Here is a 27,725-nt window from a genome sequence, read left to right as displayed (position 1 = left end):
TTCAATCTTAAAGACAATGCATCAAGGATTTTTTGCTACGCTAAACAAATAAAAAACGTTCAGCGCTCCTGGAACGCCGATTGTCCAACCAAATTAAAGAACCACAACTGTTGCACCAAGACAGGAGAAATACTGGCCAAGACAAATCAGCAGATCCATGAGGACACACTTTCATTAAACATGAACATCCTCTCAGATTCAGGCCGCTTCTTTTCTTATGCATGAAGGGAATTTAGATCAGAGTTTGAAAACAAGGCGTTAGGTAACACAGGCTTTACTATGCCACAACAGGCGAGAGAATCGTCATGGCGACTGCTTTGAGAGGATGAGGGAGAGGCAGTTAACATGGGCTCTTTCAGCATATAAAACAGCTTCACATCAGAGGTGGGTAAGTTCATGTCAAACAGGGGCTTAGATTTACCGGTGAGGGAGCGGGCGGGAGATATGCTTAAATAAGCCCTTGCTTAATTTTGGCACCGTGTGTGACACTCGCAGATTTTTATTCATTCTTCTCTAAAGCCTGCTATTTATTTTTGAGGCTTTGTTTCACAAAAGACATACTCTCTTTAGCATTCATAGGACAAAAATGTCGATTTAACTCATCCATTGCTATTATGAAAATTGTGACGGGGTGTGGCCAATCCATCGGAAAAATGAAAGCCATTATAACATCCCTTACGCAAAGACTCGCCGCTTCATGAAATAAAAGAACTTAGTCAAAAGTTCTGAAAAGTTTCACTTTTATAATTGCAGCAAACAGACTTCCAAACCGGTCGGCCAAACTGGAGTGATTTTCTATTTGTCTCAATCCGCTGCAGACAAAGGAGTTATTTTACACCTGGTTTCTTACGGCTGTTTGCTGCATTGTTACTTAAAACGCATCATCAAAAGACGGCATCATCATGTTTACCAAGCTCAGCCTTATGCATGTTGAGTGGCGCGACCCTGAACAAAGGATGATGAAATGACAAAAAGAAGTGGAGTGTGCTCAATCATCCTCTTTGGAAATGAACAGGAATGAGGAGTACGCCTGGATGAAGCGATACGAAGAGGCTGCTGAATGGCTTCTCGCCGTCGGAATTCGCTACAGATCGCAGAGGGACGGAAAAAAAGATCTCCATATAACGCTAGGAAGACAGTGACATGACAACAATAAATCAGCTGTAGAAAATGCAGGCAGAAGGTTGATATGGAATGGGTCAGGTGAAGAAAGATGTGATTAATGCGGTAGGGGCGTGGGTGTGTGATGATACAGTAAGAGTTTGACAGGGTTGCTGACATTCTGATAAGGATTTGATCTATCTGACCAGTTGAATCCACATGTTTCTTCTAGTCTGCAGTGTAATTCATATTCAGCCACAGCTCATGGCATGTCTTGTTCAGGACAACATGAAATAGAATTTGGATTGCATTTAATGTTCGTAATGCAACAGTGAAATGGAGAATTTACACAGGAAATAATGTAGGAATTTTTGTTTTGAATGAATTGCGAACATTTTGGGGGAAAATGTCAGATGTCAAATAGGAAACCATAACATTTCAAATCTCTTATATCAAAACAAATATGAACAAGTTTTAACAGCGATCAATTTTGGAAAATTAACTAGTGAAGGGCTTGGGACTGTGCTAGTCAGCAAAGTAACAGCCATTCATATTTTTTTTAATTAAATAATAATGAAACCAAAAGTGCTTCTGCACCAGTGTTCTATAGACGCCTTTACTGTAAGTAAACGTTGTGATGCGTTTTTGTGGCATGAGTTTAGGTGGAGGCAGGAAGATCCCCCTGACCGCATTATAATTGCTAGGTAGCACGTTTTGCTTGCTTGCTTTTTGACAATGACTAGATAGAATCAGATGAAGTTTTATCATGTAAAGTCTCTCACTGTCTAGTACCGCTATTGTTTTAGAAAAAGTTAACTTTAGCGCAAGGAACCTGGCTGACCTGAATGGATCCAGGAACGAACTGACAGGATTACCTCCAGTTAAGTGGCCTACATCTACACCTACCAAACAAAGAAACTAAGTGTGTATAGTAAAAATAAACTGAGAGGATTGAACTGAAATCATTAAAGTTCATTTTTTTTCTCATTAATGTACACACAGCACCCCATATTGCCAGAAAAACACAGAATTGTTGACATTTTTGCAGATTTATTAAAAAAGGAAAAACTGAAATATCACATGGTCCTAAGAATTCAGACTCTTTGCTCAGTATTTAGTAGAAGCACCCTTTTGATCTAATACAGCCACGAGTCTTTTTGGGAAAGATGCATCAAGTTTGTCACACCTGGATTTGGGGATCCTCTGCCATTCCTCCTCGCAGATCCCCTCCAGTTCTGTCAGGTTGGATGGTAAACGTTGGTGGACAACCATTTTCAGGTCTCTCCAGAGATGCTCAATTGGGTTAAGTCAGGGCTCTGGCTGTGCCATTCAAGAACAGTCACGGAGCTGTTGTGAAGCCACTCCTTCGTTATTTTAGCTGTGTGCTTAGGTCATTGTCTTGTTGGAAGGTGAACCTTCGGCCCAGTTTGAGGTCTTGAGCACTCTGGAGAAGGTTTTCGTCCAGGAAATCACTGTACTTGGCTGCATTCATCTTTCCCTCGATTGCAACCAGTCGTCCTGTCCCTGCAGCTGAAAAACACCCCAACAGCATAATGCTGTCACCACCATGCTTCACTGTTGGGACTGTATTGGACAGGTGATGTGCACCTGTGGACAGGAGCAGTGCCAGGTTCTCCACACATACCGCTTAGAATTAAGGCTAAAAAGTTCTATCTTGGTCTAATCAGACCAGAGAATCTTATTTCTCACTATCTTGGAGTCCTTCCATGCGGGCTTTCATATGTCTTGCACATAGGAGAGGCTTCCGTCGGGCCACGCTGCCATAAAGCCCCGACTGGTGGAGGGCTGCAGTGATGGTTGACTTTCTATAACTTTCTCCCATCTCCCGACTGCATCTCTGGAGCTCAGCCACAGTGATCTTTGGGTTCTTCTTTACCTCTCTCACCAAGGCTCTTCTCCCCCGATAGCTCAGTTTGGCCGGACGGCCAGCTCTAGGAAGGGTCGTCCCAAACATCTTCCTTTTAAGGATTATGGAGGCCACTGTGCTCTTAGGAACCTTAAGTGCAGCAGAAATGTTTTTGTAACCTTGGCCAGATCTGTGCCTTGCCACAATTCTGTCTCTGAGCTCTTCAGGCAGTTCCTTTGACCTCATGATTCTCATTTGCTCTGCCATGCACTGTGAGCTGTAAGGTCTTATATAGACAGGTGTGTGGCTTTCCTAATCAAGTCCAATCAGTATAATTTAAAAACAGCTGGACTCAAATGAAGGTGTAGAACCATCTCAAGGATGATCAGAAGAAATGGACATCTATATCTATGCATGTCACTGATATATATATATATATATATACACACAACAGTATCTACTGTATCAATCAGACAGTCAAATCAACTACCACCAACCTTTCAAAAACAAAAGTACTGTTATTCAAAGAGACGTAAAAATCAAACACCAAGAGAAGAAGGGAACGTACCGACAATACACAAATGAGGCAAATGTTTTGTGCGGCGATGCTCTTGCTTTCTGTTCTAGCGAAATATCTTGCCCACTATGTGAGCCTCCTACCTCAACCTCTGCTGAAAAACCCCACTTATTGCTTGAACAGCTTGTTGCTAGGATACACCAGAGAGGGTAAAAAACTGTTATCAGAGAGCAGAGAAATCTTCTGAACAGTGAGAGCAGCACACCCAAGAAAATAAGATGGTAAACAGATGTGCATTAGCTACAAAAGTGAGCCGCATAAAACACACAAGCTGTGACAAGATGCAGACAGTCCATTCTTGTAAGGCCTTTCACCGCGACCGTGAACTCCTTTGTGAACCATACTACTTCGTTTTCTATGCATGTCTTGCTTAATTCCTTTTTTGGAGACACTGAATGTTTTATGGCGTGTTGGATATCTACATCGGTGGTCTTTTGAGCACAAACAAGCGTCTTAAAACTACCACAAACATGTGTCTGCAACAGGTCAGGACATCAATTCCACAGTCGGATTAAAGAATGAAGCAGAATGCTTGACATTTTACAAACAAGGAATTTTCTGTCCATTTTGATAATGAGTACGGGCAGCATTAGGATGAATAACCCCTTTTCATCCTATTGTAAAAATTCACTGAGCATGCAAAAAAGCTCCATGCCATCCCCAGACAACATAAAGATAGGCAGCACTACCTTTAAAACCTATTTGTTCCTAAGATAACAAACCCTGGCCTCACCTTGTGTTCTTTTAGCATGACCAAAACCTTTTGTAGGACCTAAAATATCCTCGGCTTACACTGATACTCTGTTATACATCATTGCCAAGCTGAACTGTACAAGGTTAACACTGGCCGTGTGACATGGTATTTAGAAATGCAGTGAACTGTACAAAAGCTCAATTATAGCTCGGCTACACAGTCAAGCCTGACCACGTTCTATAGTCAAAGAAATTATGCACACGGAGACGAAATCTTTCTAACCTTTAGATGTTCTACAACTTGCTTTAACCTTTTTAATGTGTAAAGTTGGGGATATGAGTAAACAAATGGCCAAGCGTAAGCTCAACAAAGGCGATGATAAAAAAGTGTCTATGTTGCAACATACGGCTGTAAACTAAAACATTAGAAAAGGTTTCAATAGGCAAAGGTGACAATTACACAGCAGCATGAGAGTACAGAAACATCTGCCACTGCCGAGCGAATGCGAAGAAAAAAGGCTTAATGAAATGTAAAGCGTTTTTGTAGCAGAATATTATAAAACACAATAAAGCCTGTGCGCTATGCAAATGGTCGCCGTCCTGTGATTTTTGCCAAATGCCAACAAGGACCTGAAAAGGACCTGAAAAGGGTTCATGCAGGATGGACGAATGGATATGTGGCGTGGCCTGGAATTATTATGGGATGGACGCTCTGATTAAAACTCCCAAAGGAGCGTTCTGGCAAACACGTTGGGTGACTGATGCCCCGATAAAGGTGTGTGACATACGGACGGATGAACAGCATAGACAGAAAATCCACACTAGGTTAATTCTCCTGTCCCGTGCATGTCTGCGGCGTTACGTGCTGTACTGTATTCAGCTGGCATGCAGAGAATGCCATGCTGTGCTGGCAGAAGAAGGAGGGAGAGGTACCAACCGTGAGCTGCTGCTTCGGTGCTGGGCGCAGTGTCTGACACACGAGGAGTGGAGGTGCGGCGGAGGAGGGAGAAGGAGGGGAACAGGAGGAACAGCATGCATAAAGAGGAGAAATGGGGGAAAAAACAAATGGAACTGATAAGCAAGCATTTACAGACAATTACAACAAATATGAGCAACACTTTGAAACAAGCTCACAGAACGACAGCGGCACATAAGTGGATAAAATCAAATGCAGTGCACATTACAACAAACAACATCACTAAGTACAGCGAAGACAAAGTGACATTGTTTACTTTCGTTTTCTTCAGTCCCTGTTTGAATTCCCATTGCGTGCACATAAATATAGCTATGTTAAACTTTTTGGGTGAACTATCACTTTACAGGTCTCAAACTATTCCATTATTAACTCACATCAATAACATCAAACCTCATTGGTTCTTGCACGTCCCATAACCAAACATCATGGACAACATAATTTGAGAGTTTTGATACTGAGGTGATTTGATTTTACAATGCATAATACTAAATGATTTTTTAAACCTTAAAAACTTAAAAAACATACCACTCGTGTCTTATCGACAGCTTACGCTACCATTAGGAAACAAAATGTTCATGTTTTGGTTGAACTATTCAGGTATTCCAACTATTCCAAATGGATGTGGTGTGTGAAGCTGTGAAAACTGAAATCATTTTCAAAAGGTGCAAACAATCACTGCTGTACCCCAAATCAATACAGCCGAACCACAGGACTCTCACTAAATAATAACAACACAAAATGACCTTTTCAAAAGCCCGCTTCTCTCACAAAACCCAATGCACAGTTAAAAAAGAGAGTGGGTACATTAAAATCATAGAAACTGACTTATGCTCTAATCAGCATTATATATGACATATAAATATAACACATGAATAGCAATTTAACGGCTTTACAGCTATCACACGTAATTCATCATTAAATTGTACCAGAAGGCCACAGACTTTTCGAAATGTTGATAGCTCAGCGTAAAGCTACACTACTGCTGGAGGTAATTTCTCTGATATGACAGAGGAGTCGAGTCTGTCTTTTGGCTTTGAGATGATGAAATACCCACCTGAAATATGGAAGCAAACGCATAACATAAGGAATGTGTGCCCTTATCCTGGTGCATTACCTTAGGGCAGAGAGCACTTCAAAAATATGGGAGTACCAATGATGCTGAGGTGCTCGTTACGGAGAGAAACATTAGAGATGTCAATCACAGGAAGGGTTACCCAAACTCTGCTTGGTGTTTTTGGGCTCGATTTGATAGGATCTAGTCCTAATCCACTAGTTGGCTTTGATGATTCAGGTTCACCTAAGAATTCCTTGACATTTATCAGAGATTGATGAAAGAAGCACTGGAGATGGTGCTTAGAATACCAAGTGCAAGCAAAGTAGATGAGGAAGAAGTGATGGTTAGATTAGCAGTTGGAGATACAAAGCAAAACGTGGTGTTTCACAGACAGATGCACTAAAGCAGCTTGTCACTAAGCTGTGAAACAAAAAAAAATATTATGTAATGTAAATTTGACCAAACTATTTGTAATTTTGCTAAATATTTTAAGTGTGATGAGCTCTTACCCATTCTATTCTTAAAGGGATAGCTCACCCAAAAATTACAATTCTGTCATCATTTACTCAACATCGTCATTTCAAACCTATATAACGTTCGTTCTTCAGCCGAACACAAAAGAAGATGTTGAAGAATGTTGGAAACCGAATAATGGTGCTACCTATTAAATTCTATTGTACGGACACAAAACCAATGCTCAATGGGTATCGTCGTTGTTTGTTTACCAACATTCTTCCAAATATCTTCTTTTGTGTTATGCAGAAGAAAAGAAAGTCATACAGGCTTAAAGTGATTCACATTTTTGGTTGAATTATCCCTTTAAGGGAAAGAACGCAGTGTCCCTGTTATCAGGCCTTTACGTAAGGAACCTTCAGCTGGTAAGAAAAGCAGCATAAACATAATTCTATAAGTGTTAGATCATTCTTTACGTCTTTAAATAAAAAGCACCACTTCATCTAAGCTGCCAATCATGCACAATAGCACAGCAAGTCCTTTAACAAAATAACCGAAGAAACCTCTCAGCATACCGCTGACGGTAGTTCCTAAAACCAAAAAATGTACACCACACTTACTGTTGCAACGCAAGCCATTGCATAAGTCTAGAACTGCGGTGCCGATGGGTTGAGAAGCTAGAAAGCAAACCATTATCAAACATGAACTGTCAAGCCCCTCTGAATGTGGGCACGGAATACTCGAGGCGAGCACTTCGAGGACCGAGTCCCGAGATGATGCATGTGCCTCCGAATAAAACACAATCAAAATGAGCAATAATATCTGCAGGTTATTATCTGACATTAAGAGGGAAGTGGAGGGTTTCCATCACTTTCAGCATGCTGCGAATCCCATCAGGCAGATGGTTTTGAGCATGCGCTCGCAGAGACTCAAGGAGAAAACGTCTTGGTTATTTACTGCCATACAAGGACAGGAAAAAATGGCAGATCTGTTCCAAAATGAGTATTACAATCTTCAACCTGTCCTGTAACTCTCAATCATCGGAGGGGCCTGCTAAGCCCATTACTGGATCAGACGTACGCCCGTCAATAAGTCTGCTGATGAGCAATAGCCCTTTCCCCACGTGAACAGCTTTTGTCTCATCCTGGGTCACCTGAGGCTCTGTCCTTGCTTACATCAGCAGCTGATATCAGCAGAGATGACAATGGGCACACAGCGTCGTGGCTAATTGTGGCAGCTTTGTGTGGCACAGGAGATGACAGTGGAACGCACGCCCAGGGGAAGGGCACGACTGCTGAATCTCTCATCATTGAAAATGTGGGAAAAACATACTGTGTTAAATGTTTTGGCTGAACGCATAATTAAAGTTGTTTACGTAAGCTCCAATGTGGCCTTTCAGGGCATTTCGAAGCGTTTTTCTGAAAGTATTAAAGGGACAGTTCGTCCAAAAATGAAAAATCTGTCATCATTTACTCACCCTCATTTAACACAAAAGAAGATATTTAAAGAATGTTAGCAACAGAAAACTATTGGTCCCCATTGACTTGCATTGGTTTTGTGTCCATACAATAGAACTGAATGGGAACCACCATTGTTCCTCCACAGACATTGTTTAAAATATCTTCTTTTTAGTTTTGCTGAGGAAAGTAAATCTGACAGGTTTAAAATGACAAGAGGGTGAATACATTTTCCTTTCGGGGGGGAACTTTCCCTTTAAACTAATACAGCCAACATACTACGGGGTTGCCAAGTACATAATGCATTTCAGTAACAAATCTATTCTATAATAAACAACGACAGCACTCAATGGTCTAATGCACTTCTTGGTCTTGGTAATCTGGTTATGTCCTAAGTGAATGTACAAATGTGTGACTGAAAAATCAGATTTGCTTAAAATAAAGGATTGTACGCATTAAGACTTGTACTGTAAATGAAGCCTAATGCAGCCATCTCTTCATTTATTTCTTAATTTACTTTCTTTAACAGTAAGTACGCTCCCATAAACTAAATCCCACATATTCCTATTCAAATATATTTCATTGGCAATTGCCGTCCAGTGACTCCTTTCCTGCTTTGTCAGCACAATGAATGGCGTGTGAGGCTTTCGTTATATCCCATTAAGCAGAATGGAAAATAAATTCACGGTGTTCTGCTTATAATCTCCAGCTAAGTATATTCCACATCTGTTTAAATATGATTGACCGTCAGCTTGTCTGAGACAATAATGAGCTAATGCATAAAGTTTATGTTTTTAATAAGTGTGTATTTATGTACATATTTGTCTGTAAAGCTCAGGCTTGGCTTTGCCTTTCCATCTCCAGTTCGCCATCATAGAATGTAATCATGGCTCCCATAACAATATACCTCGACATAAAAAAGACTTATTGGGAGCATTTCAGTGTTTGCATGATGCTAAGTGCAATAAATTCTAGGAGATGGTCTCTCTGGGTTGTGTATCAAAGCACTGCAGTCGTTGTTTTCCCTGTGGTAATGCAATTGACCTTTAGTGAATTAGCCTTTTCTCTGCCAGCGAGCCATCTCTCTTTGCCTGCGTTGTATTCTGCGGCGGGAATCAGACAGGAGAGAAATGGACTTCTATCTTACGCGCAAGTGCTTTTGCTGGGCAATTCATTTGTTCAATTCTAAAATCAGTATACCAGATGGTGTTTATGCAATTTAAGCCCTGACAAAAGCACTTTTCCCGCTATGTTTTTTTTTATACTTGCTAAAATGAATTGGATGCCGACTTCATTTATGGTCTTTCATCAATTACAAAAAGTGGCAGAGAAAATCTTGTTCGCCGGCGCTATATTAGCAAAACCAAGCATGTCATTATGAAATATTTGCTCTGTGTGAGGTAAACATTGTCGTGTCCAGTTATCTACAATAATGCATTTACTTCTTAGTTGTATATGCAGGAAGACTTTATAATAAAGTGGTCAAATGACGAGTGCTATGTTCTGTCGTTGTTTAGAGGTTGGGCTTTGTCTTCTTCTGCAAGAATAGCATTTCATGATTATCCTTAAAAACATATTTTGATAAATATTTGTTTCATAGAGAAAGAATTGGTGTGACAGTCAAGGGTAAAAAGTTACAAATGAACATTTTCCCATTTATATGAAACTTTTGTTACTGGCCCGTTTTTCTGCACTAACTCAAATAGAAATGGAGGTACAGAGAGGCTGTGAAATAAAGGGAACTATTGTGAGGGAGAGAGAGCTGTGACTGGGAAACTGCATCCTTGTATCCATTCATACTGAGCTCTCCACCGCACTCCTGAATTACACATTTCGGGCAGTAATAATAATACAAATAAAAATGGGGTAGACCACAAAGCAAACACAATGGCTTTGGGAAGATAGGGACGTCTGATGACTAAACAACCCTAAGTCACTTTTTCTTTTAGTTGTAGACATTTATACATATAGTGGACAGAGATTGAAAGGAAATATGAGAAAGGAAAGAACGAGACAGAGAGAGATTGAGGACAGCCTGTGTTGCCAGAGAGAAAGAGAGGTGGAGGAAGAAATGGCTCATCTTTGATCAAATTTGCAAAAGCTCAGTGGGTAAAAAAGCTCTCAGAAATATCGATAAACATCCATTTCTGAGCTGTGTTTAGTAGAGAAAAAAGGCAATACAAATAGAAATTAATGACATCTGTCCCCTTTGCGTACGGTGGCATGCAAGGCCCCTCCATTTTGCCATTTATTTTTCGGTGTAAATGGCAATTTAGTCATCTCTAAATGTCACCTCCTGAAGCTGTGGAGCACTTTAGCCTTGCGTTAGGGCTTTAATAGATTTTTTAAAAGTGCAGTACAGCCCATTTCATTTCTCTTATAGCCAGTTTATCAAAAATGTATTAAATTTCTAAGTGGCCTCCACCTCTGTGGACTGATAAATTCATGTGGTGTTCCTGAACCATACACATCCACCCAAAGGATAAATGAAATCAACAGGAGGAGGGGGGGGGCTGCTCGGGAGCCATTTTTTCTATTGAAGTGCATGGTAATAATAGGAATGCGCTTAAAGGGAAAAGTAACAAGGGCGCACGGCTATTGGTTTATTCGGCCTGGGACGGTAAGACAAAACCGGGGGGAATTTTATACAAACAGCACAATATGACTGTAATTAAATAATATTCTCCTATCAGGGCCGTTTATCCACAACGATGCCTGTGAGTTGGACCTCTGGAGGATTTGAATGTGTGCAGCAGGCAGCTATGTTAACCGAATTCATTCACCTCGCTAATGAAGAAAGAGGGTGTGTCTCATTAGTATGCGTCATCAGTTCTTTCATTAAACTCAATCATGCCGCCTAATCACGGCCGATTCTTTTTCAGCCCTTCGTCAAATCATGTGCGCCAGTCAGTCCAAGATTGTGATTGCCCGTGCAGCCGCGTGCCCGCTTCGTGAGTACACAACAAAACGCAGGGCGGCATCTCCACCATTCTGAGCTGTTTTCACTGAAATATAAAGAATTGCCTTGAGGAAGGAGAAAAACAGAGAGAAAACGAACCAAATCGGTTGCTTCAATATCACAATCTTTACAGGCAGCAAATTACATCAGGGTCTCTTTTAGAGATTGAAACCAGCAGCAACATTGATTTAGCTTTCCATCATCTGGGGCCGTATTAGCTTTTGTGTGTTTTTTAGGGTGAGTAGAGTGGATTAGAGTAGCTAATGAGCTTGCTGTGGTCAGTATCGCAGGGGCATTCGTATCGTTCGGCAACAGAGATCACCAAGCTATGAGAATTTACTCAATTATAAAATAAGCAGGGGCTCAAATTACCCAGGCATATGAATAAAATATGTTTAAAAGTTAAATTGCAACAACTGCAACGTGACAATATGCCAGGCTTTTAAACCTGGTCTGTGGCCTTGCTTTATGCCACATCCCAAAATATACTATAGACTATATAGACTATTTAAGAAGGATGAGCTTATTTAAAGAGAAGACCTCTGTAAATGTTAAAGTGACATTCACCCAAAAATGAAGATTCTGTCATCATTTACTGTTACTTGACAATTCAAATCCGTACAGCGTTCTTTCTTTTACAGAACACAAAAGAAGATATTTTGAAGAATTTTAGTAACTGAACAATGGCGGTACCCATTCGCTTCTATTGTATGGACACAAATGCAAGTGAATGGGTTTCCAACAGTCTTCAAAATATCTTCTTTTGTGTTCTGCAGAAGAAAGAAAGTCATACAGGTTTGGAATGACATGAAGGTGAGAAAAAATTGACAGAATATTCATTTCCAGGTGAACTATCTCTTTAAATGTGATAATATAGTACACTGTAAAAAATATGTTGCTTCCCTACATTTCGAAGCACAGGGTATGTACAGGAATCATGGAGCCATAACATGCTAATAACAACTAGTTAATATTGAGAATTGCCCCCTATACTGAAGTGCTACCAAACCTTCTTATAAAAAGAGAAACCAGCTTTGTGGCTAGCACTTAGCATGTGGGACCAGACAGTATTGATCCCCATTGAGGCTATACGCACAGAACAGTACGCCTCACGGTTATTCCCAGAGAAAGCCCTCAGCCATGGTTTCAACTCTTTTTCCTCCAAACATTTGCACGAAAACTTGTATTTCCCGGCCCAGTAATTTATTGACCATATCCTCATTTCTTCTGTTATTTAGTATTTCTGTTTCTATTGCATTTGTTCCTTATACTGTTTTTGTTGCTGTTACTTAAAGGTCATATATTAAAACATGCACACAAAAAAGTTTCAAGAAGATGAAACCTACTTATGAAGATATTTGGTTGGATTAAAACCGACTGCCTGTGGCTGTGAATTGCAGATTATAATGTTGTAAAGTTTCTTGGACAGATCGATCAAATCATCATAAGACGTCAATCGTTATGAGCTGCGGGAATTAGCATTTTGGACTGTCGAAGATGTGGTGTCGCAGGACACGCATTTCTTAAAGCACAGAAGTCTCTCCACTTATTTGAAATGTTAAGGCGGGTCAGGTAAAGATGACTGGCTGGCCGTATTTGGCCCGCGGACCACCAGTTGACTAGCCCTGGTCTACTGTCTCTGTTGAAAATTTGAAATCGACATTCGTGGACACTCGAATGGCTGATATTGCCCAAAACTCAACGCGAGTAGACGGAGTTTAGTAAAGTAACTTGTAATTGTATGTTCAAAACAAAGATGGTGATATGGAGGCAAGAGTTATGAATTGTACTGTATAACATCATATCACACTCCAAACTGTGCTGTTGTACTGAAAATAAGCACAACTTTGATCCGGTTGTAGCGTAGAAGCAGCGCTACAAGAGCTCTTGCTTAATTGGATAGAGATTCAATTACAGAGTCTAAATAACACTGACAAATGAAAGGCACGGGCAGCTTTGTTGAGATAATTGATATAATGATACAAACATAAACTCATTTTTGCATCATTATTCCCGTGTAGTCACATGTATTCGGATCTGTCGCAAATGACAAACAAACGCGAGCGAGCTTGATCCCAGTCATTGTCAACCCACAGGAAACATAAAGGGGGCTCTGTAATCCCTGCACCAGACAGGCTTGGATACAGCTCCAGATCCTGATAAGATTACACCACTAAAGGAGAGAACAACCGCTGTAAAATTTGAGAGAATTGTGAAGGGAGCCAGCTCTGACATGTGGCACTGTGAGCCCAGGCCTGGCCCGCTCTCACATGGGACACGGTCCTCTCATAATCAGTGAGAGAATCTTATCAGGCTTGGCTGGCTGCTGGCGGCCTCCATCCGTCTCTCATTCGCACACACACGCGCACACACACGGGCTGGGCAGGTGGATGGAGGTCATACCATACCTTGTATGATGTCTGGAGGGGAGGTTGTGGCAGAGATGGTGGTGGTGGTGGTTGTGGGTTTAAGGGTTGTGGTAAGGGCATCTAGATGAAAAAACACAACACAAAAAAACATGACATACGGGAAAATCAGGAGAAAATGAAACCAAACGTGATCAAATCAACAATAATGAGAGAAAGATTTGCGTGTGCTGTGCAGTGTGTGTGTGTATGTGTGCCTTTACTCCACAGATGGTAAACTAGTCCCTTAACAGTAGGTAAATTATCAAGCAAATACTATTAAATGAAATATAGCTCTCTCGTGAGGTCATTACACAAGTTAATTGTGGGTGTAGTACTGTCATAACATATTCCCCCGTGTGTCAAGTGTAAACATTTACCGCTAATTTTGTGTATCTGTGTTTGGAAAATAGAATAAAATATCATTTAACAACAATAAAAAGGAACAGAACGTAAAAATGAGATCAGGATGGGAGGGAATGGTTAGAAATGGTAATACACAAAATGCAGATGAAAAATGAATGGATCGTAACAAGGAAGATTCCAGTGTTAGTTGTCACATGATGAACAGGATGATATCTCAGAAAAGCTAAATAGTAAATCAGTTATACTTGATTGTTTTATCTAGTGGCTTTTACATGCAAACACCAACACAGCCTCACATTTGTGACAACATGCCCCACGTCACACAGGTTTGAAATGACAAGAGGGTGAGTAAATGACAATTTTCATTTTTGGGCGAACTATCCCTTTACATATATACACTGAAATAGAAAGTGTGACAACAAGCCCCAGTCTCTTTTCCTTTATATCCATGCCAACAAATGACCCTACCAATCACACACTTTCACTCTCCAATTTTTCTTCCATGGTCACACCTCATTAGCTACTTTCTCTTCATTCTATCTACAAACATTGTTTCTGATTTTGTAGTGTGAAATATTAGACGCACTGTTGACAGCCAGCAGATACAGAGCTGACGGTGACAGGCTTAGCGTGTTTGATGTTGGCGAGTTAGCCCAGCGTGAGTGTTAGCCAGTCCGGCGCTCAGGGTGATCAGGATTTTGCACGGAAAGACAAACAAGCAAACATTAATGAAATGAGTAGAATGGAAAGGGAGGGTGCACGGGGGACAGCGATGTTTCTCGCTGAGATAACAGGCGTGAAAAGTGACGCGGCCCGCGCCACTGTTTGCCCGGCGCGTCCAGACAGATACCACTGTGTTAACATCTGTGGTGGGGGAAATTGGCCGGCTCTCTCCCGTTCTCGCTTTGTTGTCTGCGCTCCATCAAAGGAGCTCGGTGGGAGCCCAAAACACTTCCACTCTCTAATGATAAACATCCAGGCGAACAAAGCAGAGAGAGAAAGAACTGCCTCCATCTCCTCTGCTGATTCACTGGGATCACTCAGAAAATGGAAGCTTTGCATTGCATGTCACGCCACACAGTTACACTATAACACACTATGACACTTTCCTGTTGAACTACGTACCTGATCACTCGCTGCTGTGAAATAGTGACTATAGAAAAAACAAAGTATGATGATCTTACGTGCAGATATATTCCTCCCACTAAAGGTCAATTTGGGCAACTGTTACACACTGAATTTCTATCGCCTTAGAAATTGTTGTGTGATTTTATTATATTTTTTAAATCATACTTTGGGAGTGCAGTATTTTTCTTCAATTGTCCAAGGTTTTTAAATCTTTGAACTTTAATATTTTATCCTTTGGTTGTTGATACAAATTGAACATAAATGTTAATGTTCCAACATGAATTATGAAAAACATTTACTGAATTGAATAGTGTCATATGATCCCACTGAACAATAAAAACAATTTATTCTTTTAATTCATGAATTAAGGGCTGTCAAGCGATTAATCGCATCCAGAATAAAAGATTGTGTTTACATATGTCTGTCTTTATATTTTTATTAATCGCTTGAAAGCCCTAATTTTTATTTACACTATAGTATACAGTACAATACAATATAAAACAATATCACACTTTATTATAGCTGTATATGAGCATCCAGTAATTACCAGCCTCATACTTTATATTTGCATAATGCAGTCTTTGTAATATTGCTTTAATCAACACCTATTTATTGATTTCAAATATGTATAACACAGGTCCCACTAAATATAAATATGAACACATTTTTCTAGCAGCTAAAAATTAGTACCATATAAAATGAAATTAGATATATAATATGAAAATCGTTGTTATTACTCCATTGAAGTTTTACAATTTGCTTGCAATGCCTGTAACGCTTATAATTAATGAGATATAAGATCTACAGTAGTTTTCTCTATGTAAACATTATGATATATACTGTAACTGCATGCATATATTTCTTATAATAAAATTTTTACATTTTAAAGGAGTAGTTCATTTAAAAATTTGCGCCCATTCACTTTCCATAGTGACTATCCATCCTACTATGGAAAGTCAATGGGGGCACATTTTGAAGTGAACTTCTCCCTCTTACATTTTACCTTTACATTAATATAACTACAAACACAGCTAAATCAACTTTTGATCCTGTTTTAAAACTAATGAAACTACACATTTTTAAACGTCAAAACCCCTTAAATTCTCTCATAAAAATAATGAAATATATGACTACTTTCACACAAGCCATCTTTAAGAGACAGGAGAGGATATGTGACTGCTTTACTGCGTTTTCTGACGGAAAAGGTACTTCCAGAGATTTGTATGTTTGGCATGCCAATAAAATACCTCAATGGATCACAGGATGTCAGAGGTAAGTTGTTACCTGTCTAAAACTACAGTTATTCACGAGGCAATCGGCTAGGTAAAAAATCCTCCGTCATCTTCCAAAAGTGCACAGCCATGGTGATTTCTCTTGCCAGAGATAAAGTTTCTGTATTCTCATCCCACAGAATGAACCTGCTGGCTTGTGCGGATTATAAAAGCGGCCTTTAAGCACAATCATGTGTGAGATACTTCCAGTATCCGTCTGAATGTATCCAAGCTAAAATGTCAGAATATCATGATACGCCTGGCCTCCTTAATATCGCACGGACTAAGCGCCTTTTTCCGCAAAAAAAGGAAACGGCTGACCACGAAACTCGAGCAGTCAAGCATAGCAAATACAGCCTAACAGGGAGCTATAGAGCTAGCTTTACAAGCAGCAGCGGTGCATTTGATCAATATCCACTATAGACTACATTTGCATTAAATAATGTGTGCTGAGCCCTTAGAGCTCAATGCCGTCTGAACCGGCAGATACATTAATGCTTTAATAAAGTAAGGTAAGAGAAAACGATCCCCATTTAACATGCGTAGGGTTCCGCTACATTGCGGTGCATCCCAGCAGAAGGCCACCTTTATTGGCTCCGCTCTGTTATGATCTGTGAATGCCCAGCAGATGTTCGAGATCACCAGTGTCAATAGCTCATTAAAAACTTGGCAGGCTGAACGCATCTATAGCTTGCCGCCATTTTCCAAACAGGCTGTGTTTAGTTCGCATTTCAGAGGATTTTGCATTGGGACGTAAAGCGGTGGCTCTGTGTATCGGAGCTTATTGACTTTCACAGCGTGTACCTTCTATGTCATCTCAGCGTGTGTTTATCAAAGCACATTATGAATCATAGCAACGAGCTGGGGCGTGTATGTGTGCACCAGCCTCATTAAACCCTGGCCACCGCAAAACACTGCCGCTTACGCCAATTCCCAAGACACACATTGACTGTTTTACCATTTCCCTCTCTTTGTCTCTCTCTTACCGAGCCACTTGTTAAATGGTGCATCTCCCATATGAATTCAGACCAACACCTGAGTGTCTCCAAAGACTTGAGGATTTATGGAAGGAGAGCGAGGAACATGTGAGGAGCCGAGCAGATGAACACTTTAATCGCCACGGTATTTCCTGGCATGTGCTGGGATTCATTGCGGATACCAGTAACTCACACGAGAGAAAGTGTGATTAGCAATTGACGCTCAGGGCTGTTGATTCACCCATCAGCAACCTTATGTAATCATCCAGCTTTGCATGTTTGTTCAAGTAGATGTTTGCTTGCAGTAGCAAAACTAGAAAGAGCAGAGGGAGCTTAACCCAATTATAGCAAAGGGTGCGTAGGCTACTGCGGGCCTTTAAGACATTGCAAAACCCTCTTTGGCCCAAGGTACATTAGTATAAACACACACACCCCAAGAACTAACCTGGGAAAATAACCTGTTGGGATCAGTGTGCTTTCCAAAGCAGAAAAACATGTGCATATGCACATACCTAGAAAAACAATGTATGTATGTATAGTATATATATGTATAGTATAATGCAATGTATGTAGCTTTGGATAAAAGCGTCTGCCAAATGCCTAAATTCAAATGTAATATGCACATTGACTTTCTGGGTTTTAAATCTCCAATGTGTATTTTTTGGTGGATCTATTGACATATATGCTATTTAATATACAAAACTATGTCTTCAGTTATGTTTTAAGTACCTTAGAATGAGTTATTTCTATCTACATACACCGCGGGGCCCCTTACATTGAATTCACCATGTTGTTTCTATAGTAGCCCTAAATGGACAAACTACTCTACAGAGCGCTTTTGGTAGATACGTTATCTCCTTCGGCAAAGAAATGAATACGTGACAACATCTCAGTTCTGTAACAGTCACCGTAGTGCTTCGAAAGGGACGGGGAGTGAGCTGTTTTTTGCAATTTGCAACCTCACCACTAGATGCCGCTAAATTTCATACACTGGACCCTTTAAGAGGTGAAAAAGCACTTTTGCTTTGCTTAAGTGTTCATTGAATCAGCATGCATTCCTGATCTCTAGATTCCTCCTTTATTTAGAATCAATGTGTGAGAGGAGTGAGGGAATCGAGTAAAATAACAAGTACACACAAATCTAACATTGGCAGCAGGGTCACAATGATGGACTCCGATAAAGGGCTAATAAAAGGCCCTTGTTAGTGATTCTGGCAGTCGGGATGAAAGGGGTGTGGATGTAAGAGACTCCTCTGCCTTTGAGACATGGAAAGCATGTGAAGAACATCCATCTAATCTGTTAGCTAAACCATGTTACAAAAGATGGCTAACCATAAGGATTATTCTAGAACAATGTAAGGTTTTATAATGCATTTCATCTACTGGGTGAATTGTAGTCATATAACCACATTTGGGTAGTTGACAAATCAAATATAAATGTGTCCCATGGTGTGACAGCAAATATGTAATTTGTAAACAGACAAAATATAGTATATTATATAGTACTATTCAAATTCATATTTATAACATTCAATAGCATATTTATCTTCATTGTTAGTGTTTTTTCTACATTTATGTAACACCATAGGACACATGTATGGTTCAAATATATATTTTCAACTTGCTATTATACTAAACCTGACAGAAACTGAATCAACTGAATCTGGCTTTTTTAGTTCCTTCATGGAGATGATTTTTGCATACATAGTCATGAAAAATCATTACTTACAGCCACAACAAACTATTGTAAAATGAAGAAGGCTATAATAAATGCGAAATGGCTTATATAAAGCCTTCACATGATTTGCAACCCATTCTTTCATCTTCAGACATCCACTGGAAAGGTTTTACACTGCATCTCTACACTCTAATACGGCGCATTTGCATGTCTGAATTTACAGCTGACTGAATTCCTGAACGGCAGGTTTGAATGGCCGCGTTTGACAGCAGCCAAATTTATCAGAGAAATCTGACTTTTAAATATTTGTGTCACCGACCCGACGAGTGGCAAAGGAAACATTGATGGTGCAAATTGAATGAAATGAAAGTCAGCAAGGTGTTTAGAATACAGGGAGACTGTGGTGAGAGAGGTGATTTACTGCTCCATTATTACAACACAGAGACAGAAATGGAGGCGCCCTTTTTCTTTCTCTCTACATATGTTGAGATCGCTGGACCGAGGCTGGATCTTCCCGAGTTACATGCACTGCTGGAATGACTGATGTTCTACCAGCTGTTCCTCCTCACCACACCTCTTCTGTTACACATGTTGTTGGAAATAAGGGACAATTAGTCGACTCAGACACTCTGAGGCTTGTCAGAAAATAAGGCTGTTTATCAATCACTCTGTAATCTGCGGTCTGCAAGCTGGGCTGAAACTACAACGGTTGGGAATTCAGGTTTAGACAGATAAATATCTGTTCATGCTTGTCACACACAGGGGATTTCCTCAGAGACTTAGAAGCCCAAAATTCGACTATAAACAGAAGTCAACTCTCTACATATAAACTTTCATTACAAATGCAACAAGTTTTTCAGAGTTTTTACACTTTTTAGCCAATACATTTCCTTGACCTTCCCCTGATTCATCCAGACATGCAATTACAAGATAAGGTTGATTCAATTATTTCTTCATATTCACACAAATAACTTAAATATCAGAACAAGTGTCTCAGAAATCTTATATCTTATCCCCATAAATCCTTCTTTTAACAACAAAAATATTTCAAGCCAACATATCTGCTGCCTATTAAAGGTCCAGTGTATGAAATGTAGCAGCATCTATTGGTGAGGTTGCGAACTGCAACCAACGGCTCACTCCAAGCCTCACTGTTGAAACACTATAGCGGCTCTCAAAGGGATGAGATGTCACGTTTTTGCTTCTATGCCGAAGAAGATAACATATTTACGCGCTCTGTAGAGCAGATTGTCTGTTCAGGGCTACAGTAGAAAAAACATGGCAAATCACATGTAAGGGGACCCATGGTGTATGTAGATAGAAATAGCTCATTTTAAGATAATAAAAACATAATGCTTCATTATGTAAGGTCTTTATACACCTCTGAAGAAATAGTTATTTAAAAAATATTGCATTTTGTCCTCCTAAGAAATGACACATTGGACCTTTAAGTAAAATGTTCTACTTCATACATACATTCACTATAAAACATTTTTTTTATTAACTTCCATGACATTTCCAAGCCCGGAAAACACAACCCTATAATTCCCTTAAGTTACCATGACTGTGGGATCTGTGATATTTGCTCAACCAAGTGAAAAAAATCATGATATGTTTGTTTTGGGTTCAGTATGGCGCGCTAAGCACAGTTAAAGGAAGTGTATTGCCGTGATCGATTTCTGCAGAGCAGCCGTGAGATACCAGAGGAAAGCCCTCTAAACATGGAGGAATTGTTACGGAGAGGAAACGAGAGCGAGGTTGACAGGCAGAGGAGGAGCGCGCAATATTAAAGGCCAGGCCTGTGAAGGCAAAGGTAGTCTTTATTAGGTTAGAGGCGCTCTGTAAACTTGTTACCGGCCGGTGTGTTAGATCTCATTCCCCCGCAGGGGCATGCTGGGATGGGGGCCCTGGAAAAGTGTCTCAGGGAATGTATTTTTTCCCCATAACCTGTTTAGTGCCAGCCACCCTCCAAGTGTTCTCCATCACTTAGCTTCACAACAGTTGGGGAACAAACGCATTAGAGAAAAATTGCCTCTGCAGTACATCTGTTCTGGCTGTCTGTCGAGGCCACGGAGCTCTCAGACCAAAAATCAAGGATTTCAAAAATGTGTTTCTCCATTCATAAGCGCTCTTCTCATATTTTAAATGCAACTACTAAAAAGAAAACAACCTGTAGCTTTGAAACTAAAATGAAGAGAGTTTAAAAGAGTTTATTTAATGCGCTCTGGCAGAAACTGCACATTCACGTCTAAGTAAAGTCAGGTCACATCTCGCACACATCATTTGCTCTGAACTTAAAATGACCCACATTCACGCTCACGCTCAAAACTTTTTGTTTTTGTGAAACAAACTGTCAAAGATATGCAACAATATTGCACTGTCATGTTCAGACAGTAAACATATACAGCACCTTTCAGTGTAAAACTGTTCCACTATGCCGTCTAACACTTAAAAGCCGCCCTTCTATTGAACTGTAAATTGACATAAGAACGGTTGGAAAGCTGTTGATGTGTGTCGGCGAGATGCCACATTCCCTTCTCTATGAATCACATAGGCGGAGATATTTTTATATAGGAGCACTCAAAAGTGTTTCAAAAATCTCAACAACCCTTACAGTTTTTGCATAAGGCCATGCATGAATAGTTTCACAATTACCCTTCCAATATGCCATGTATTACAGTACGCATGAAAACGCGTCCTTACAACAACAGCTTGCTAAACAGTCATTTTGCTGTTGCTTTAACATCTCTTCAAAGCACGTGTATTTAATTGAACAGTGGCTCGACAGAACGTCTAATATGTGGAGTATCTGAGGAACACTGGCACGCTGACACTACGGGTCTCTGCGAATGTGTCAAGGCCGCCGTGTTTGTAATACACAGATGTCGTCTCATTAATTTGGGGAGAATAATTATAAGACTATAGAGCACCCAGATGTCACTGGTGCTTGTTTTTCTGGGCGTGTGCACGCACGTGTTGAATACATCTTAGCGTTGAGATAAGACATCAATGTTTATATAAGTGTCTGCAGTCAGTGATGCGATGGCCCGCAGTCACGTCTCTGCATTAGCAATTCTAATGTCAAACAAGATTTGTGGCTGAATTACTGTAGATATTAAAAGCAGAATCAAACATGAAATCCTTCAAACATCCTGATAGAGTCTGTTATATTCGTCGCTGTTTTTAATAGAGGAGGGATTTGGGCTCTCAGAGCGCCATGCGTGGCTGTGTCATTCTCTCTTCTATTCTGTTGGTTCAACTGTCATGATATTCTCGTGGAATGACTGCCAAGCTGTTCATGGGAGAAACGTGTGAAAAGCCTGTCGCAATTACTGGCGCATTTGCACTTCGTGCTGGGGCAAGTTTTTGGAACACACACCGTCGGGGCGAAGCCAAGTTTCTGTGGCGACCCACCGGCAGTATGGTTCCCACACGCACAAACAAAAAGTTTGGCTTCCTCGAAGCGAATTCGCTGTGACATTTCGATCGAATGTACTCGGGGTGAATCTGAATTAGAAAAGTAAACAATACGACGCTGGCGGTCTCTTGTAAGTTCGCCTTCCTTGCAAACGGCTCTATCTGTTCGCTTCTAGATCCTCATTACGGCACAAATCTTTTTTTAAATAGCCCTAGGTCCATTGTTACGCTTTGAAAATGAAGGACAGCAATTTCACCACAGGCTTAGTGCAGCAAACGATATCAGAAGCGAATTTCGGGAGGAAAATGGTCAGATTAGAACGTGTCCTGAAGGAAAGGAAATGCCATTGAGATCAATGTTATTGACCCGTGACTCAGATGGAGCGGTGGAGTGGGTGAAAGAGGAAAAGAGCGAAACGAAGCACGTCGAACTTACCGTACACATAAAGGATATACTCATCATACGATTCGCCCACCGAGTTGGAGGCCACACATCGGTAAGTGCCGTTGTACGACTTGTTCAGGTTCTCGATGAAGAGATCTGGGCCCGTGATAACGGCATGAGAGGGCACGTCGTCATCCACTCTCATCCAATTCACCTGTTGAGGCCTAATTTGAGAGAAAGAATAGATTGAGCTGTAGTGTAACCAGACTGTTTATTGGTCATTGCAAGAGCCTGGAAACGTATAATCATGACTTAAAGAGACAGGTCACCTAAAAATGAATGTTGTCCTCATTTATTGATCGTCATGTCAACATAAAATAAGATATTTTGAGAAATGTTTAAGTGGTTTTGTCCATGCAACGGAAGTCAATGGGGTCCAATGTTGTTTGGTTATTAACTATCAAAAACTATTAACTTTTGTGTTCTGCAGAAGAATGTCATTCAGGTTTAGAATTACATTAGTATCCCATTAAATAGCCAAATAGCTCTGAATCCCGGAAATGGCCGGTCAGTCATTTTTCTGTGTAAATATATCATCAAGTTCAATATGTGCTATACAAAACTAATAATAGTTATGGCTCTACACTCTGAAAAAAATATTGGTGATTATAAGATGTGGCCAAGCCTGCAGCATTGGCAATCCACATACATTTTGGCAAAACAACAAAAGGCTGTGATTTCCTCTTGTCTGCCTCAATTAACTGCCTCTGTAAGCTATCTCCTTTTGTCCTCTACACACCTGAGCCAGACACACAACAGCCTATTCTACTTTCCAGTGATGAGCGGAATGAGCTAAACCCACTGTGGAAAAATAAAAGCGGCCCTAAACTCTCACAAGTTTCAATGGCACTACTGCAGTGTTGTTATTTCCCATGAGCTTCATGGTTTTCTCTTTTTTTTGTGTGTGTCGGTGTTTAAACTTGTTACCAGCCATTGAAGAGGTAAGAGAGAAAAATACAAAAAACAAAACCCTCACACTTTTAAAACAAAGGATCGGTTTGAGCTCTATAGCAGTTGATCCTCGGCATCTGAGGGCGGCAAAACAACATTTGATGAAGAGCGCAGTGTGAATTCCATATACAGGGAAATCTGAAACAGTCTGAATCTGAGGTTAAATATACACGCAATGCATAAAGATTGATAAGGAAAAGGAGAGATGACCTAGAAAAGGGGAAAACACACAGTGGAGGGGCTGCAGAGAACGTGGGGTGAGATAAAGAATACAAATGGGATGGCGAGCCAAGCCCTGTACCGCCTGACAGTAATGACTGCAGCCCCTCTCCAATCTTTAATGAAAATGACTTCCAATTTTCTGCTCACTGTATTGATTGTATTTTCATCTTTATTAAATGAATTGGGTGGCGCCTCGGCTCCCTGCAGCATTTTAGTCAGAGGATGTTACGAGGGTTGTTGAATGTAAAAAACACATTTTCGAAAGGCTTTTATTGCGTTTTCACATATTGGCCTAACACTGATAACTCACCTTATGTTTATGTGAAGCGCCCCCTGAAGTATTTGGACATTTCGGTCACACTTAAAAATGTATGAATTTCAGTGCATCAACAAAAAAGAAAGCATGTGGCATCTGCAAACAGATGATGCTAGATCCCTTCACTCAGAACTAACTTATGAGCCAATTTGCAATTACTTTTAAACCAATTGTTGATGGTGTTCCAGCAGATGGAGTTCAGCACATTATCTAGGGAAATGTTCTCGCAACCACAGTCTAAATACTTTCTTCTAAATTTAGACAGCCGTATACCTTTGTTTGTAGTCTGACTTGATTTTGGCATTCATACATCTCTTCAGTATGTATGCACTTGCACTACTCGTCTTTGAATGAAAGCTCCTGAAGGCCTTATTGCAGCATACTTACTACCCTCCATGATGAAAAATAACAGGTGTTACCTGCTTCGGGTTTGTTTAAGTCCAAACAAATATTAAGAGTTTGGTTCCATTTAGTTATTATGGCTTAAATCAAAACAAACCAACTGCAGTTTCATTGATATGAATTGGAACGCACAATAAAAAAAAACGTGATTTTTGAAACGTTTTAAAAACTGAGTTATTTAAATTTGGTACCAAACATGCTTTTAAAACCCCTGAAACATCACCGAAACATGAGCAGAGATGGAAAATCTTACTCTGGTTTGCCTTTAATCTGACACGTCAGTTCCAGGTTCTCGCCCTCCCTGGTGAGGCCGACCGGAAACTCCACCAATATCTTCACCTCGGGTTTATCTGTGGAGGAGAAAGGATAGAACATGAGTGCCTCGTGCCCCCGGGCGGCATGAAACTTTAAACAGCCTTGGCTTTGTTCAACGTTTATTGGATTGTTCTCAGCTGTTTGATTCTTCTCTTCGGTATTACAATTGTTTGACATCAAATGTGTGCATGCTTTTTGTATTAACCTTTGGAGTCATTTAAACATAATCAATACACACTGACGTTTGCCATGTATACAGTCAGAAGAGTCACAATAATAGTAGCCATCAAACATGTCCATATTCTTGAATTCTCTGCATTGACCTTTCTGCTCCATAAGTACTGCCCTTTGCCATATCTATTCAAGCGACAGGCCGCTCAATGGCTCTATTCTCCCGTGACCGGCGGCAGGTAGCCTGCCGGCTTTTTGCACCTTGCGTCAGCCTCGCCTCTCAGCCCTAGCTGCTACATTCAGCACGAAATGTGCTCTTCTCCTTGGCAGGGCTCAGTCCTTTTCCAATTCAGCTGGGATTAGACTTCCTGCTGTGTCTGTACAGTGCGGCGGGAGGGGTGACATTCAGACTGTTGTTGGACACATAACTAATGCTCCCTCACACATAAAATATCCAGGGCTGTGTCTTGACAACACTTGCGTCACGGGTAGGATCTGATATAGACATGTAAAGAAATACGTGTGCAAGGTGGTCACTCGCCTTCCATTTCCGTAAACTTCTTGCATAACGGTATTACTCGGGTCTAATAGGATTTTTCAGTCTGTCTGCTGGTCTAATGACATGATGAAACCTAATGGCAAACAGCTTATGTAAGAAAATCATAGAGACATTTATGGCTCTTGGCATTTAATAGACTAGACAAGGCTGCTGTGTTGTTTCTTTGTTTTGTCTAATATTAGGCTAACGCTAAATATCTTCCTGTTTGCCAGGTATTGGGTCTACATATGAGGGGACATGGCATGCAAAAACAGGAAACAGCGATCTCTGTGTAATACTAAGTGCTAATGAGAGCGAGAGCATCAAAAAAACTGAATGCATTACTAGCCTTTCATTAGGCATAAAAGGATCCAAGGAACAACAGCGAGGTGTGTCGGAGAAATAAATAAAAAACAGACAAACAAATGACACCTACCACCTTTTTCTTTAAAGGTAAAGCGTGTAATTTCAGTGCCACAGGAGCAATCTGTTTGCTTGACGTACGGTAACAACATCATGAGATGAGGTTGGGCCATGGCTATCCAATAGAAGATGATTGGAAAGCCTATTCAATTCCATTTAGTGATGGTAGCAGAGCAGAAATTATACGACTTTAACGTTTCCCAATTTTATCCCAGGCCAAGATGTGCTGGCCAACTCCGCCACAGTTATGTAAGTGGGCTCCACACGAGATGCTTGTTCTAAGGTTCCTGCTGTTTCCTTGGAGGTATTCATCCTCTGAAACTGACAGGTTGTAATGGCTGAGCTATGCCTTCCCAAATCCATGCTCTGTTCCAGCCCTGGCTGGCATCCAGCCCTCCAGCTTCTCAAAGGAACCCAAATCTAATATTCTCCCAGTAATAGAGTATGAGATGGCATTCCACAGATGCCTTTGAAAAAGGGCCATGTATGCTTTCCATGGAGAAAAGAGTCGCTCCTTACAGAAACTTTAATGACAAAAATGTGATATTTTGGCATGATGTGTGAGTTTAACACTTAGATATGAAATAGTGGGTTTGTATGGTAAACAGTCATTAGTATGCGTTGTTAGTGAGGGTAAGAAGTAGACCTTGTGTTGTAGCGAGGTCACGCATAAGGCCTAAGGAATTACAGCAAATCCACCCTGGGAGATGTTGAGGGCTCCGGCGGACTTGGAGGTCGAAAGGTTACTCTGCCGAAACCACGTCAAAGTCGCCCACAATAACCCCCAGATTCCACTCTTTCAATTTCATCGGTCCGTACCGCACTTTGAATAAACTGGATGGAGAGTACATGGTGACTTGACTTTGACCCACAGATTTCACACTTTCCTAGATTTTAAAGTGCAAGAGGAGAAGCGCTTCAATGTCCTGAAAGGATTTATCACATTATTTCAGGGCTGACGTTTCAACTGGGTTCTTAGCCATCGCTAAATTTGTTGAGTGCTTCGCCAACTTGACGCTTTCCCGTTTGACCTCTTCTATCAACAAAAAGTGATCTGCCGGCCTTCCATCTATCCAAATTACACCCTGTCAGGGCTAACATTTCTCTGCCAGTGATGGACAGCCCAGACTTAAGCGAGAGAGCGGCCCGCTCAGAAGTTCTGTAAGAGGAATATCCACCTGTTTGTCTCAGCTCTATGGAGACTCCTTCCATTTCTCCCCTTGTCATCTTCAAACTCCCGGCATGAAAGGCTCTGACTGAAAGTTTCATGCTTTGAAGCTTCCCCCGCATTAGTTCCTTTCCAAAGCTTTCTCTCCTGGGCTCACACGCACTAAATCTACGAAAAGCAGAGCCACTAGCCTTTGCTTTCTGTCTTGCTGGAGTTTCGCTCTGCCAGGCAGAAAGGTCACTCTAATTCTAATAAACACAATTATTGACATGAGATTCTGTCGTCATTGGCTACAAGTGGCCTCACCAAATGTTTAATTTCCCTGAGCTGATGAACTGCACATCAGGGGGTGGGGGCTGCCACGCAGCAAAGTGAAACTGTTTGCTTGCCACAGT

At 40.7% G+C, this 27,725-nt stretch overlaps 1 protein-coding gene across 3 annotated transcripts in view; it reads right to left on the bottom strand.

The window, feature by feature from the left end:
• Positions 1 to 27,725, bottom strand: part of cadm1a (cell adhesion molecule 1a) — a gene marked incomplete at its 5' end in the record, with an annotated part of 236,827 nt that overhangs the window by 15,570 nt on the left and 193,532 nt on the right. The window contains 4 exons of one of the 3 annotated variants that reach the window (XM_079485865.1): positions 5,176 to 5,208; positions 13,546 to 13,626; positions 22,816 to 22,988; positions 24,969 to 25,065. In XM_079485865.1, coding sequence (XP_079341991.1) covers positions 5,176 to 5,208; positions 13,546 to 13,626; positions 22,816 to 22,988; positions 24,969 to 25,065 — 384 coding nt within the window. The remainder of the gene's footprint in view (positions 1 to 5,175; positions 5,209 to 13,545; positions 13,627 to 22,815; positions 22,989 to 24,968; positions 25,066 to 27,725) is intronic. The other 2 variants (XM_079485866.1, XM_079485867.1) reach the window with 2 other exon arrangements.

This window comes from Barbatula barbatula (genome assembly GCF_947034865.1).
Source record: "Barbatula barbatula genome assembly, chromosome: 22".
NCBI lineage: Eukaryota > Metazoa > Chordata > Actinopteri > Cypriniformes > Nemacheilidae > Barbatula > Barbatula barbatula.
Note: the sequence above shows the minus strand (reverse complement) of the source record. Positions and strands in the feature narration are given on the sequence as shown.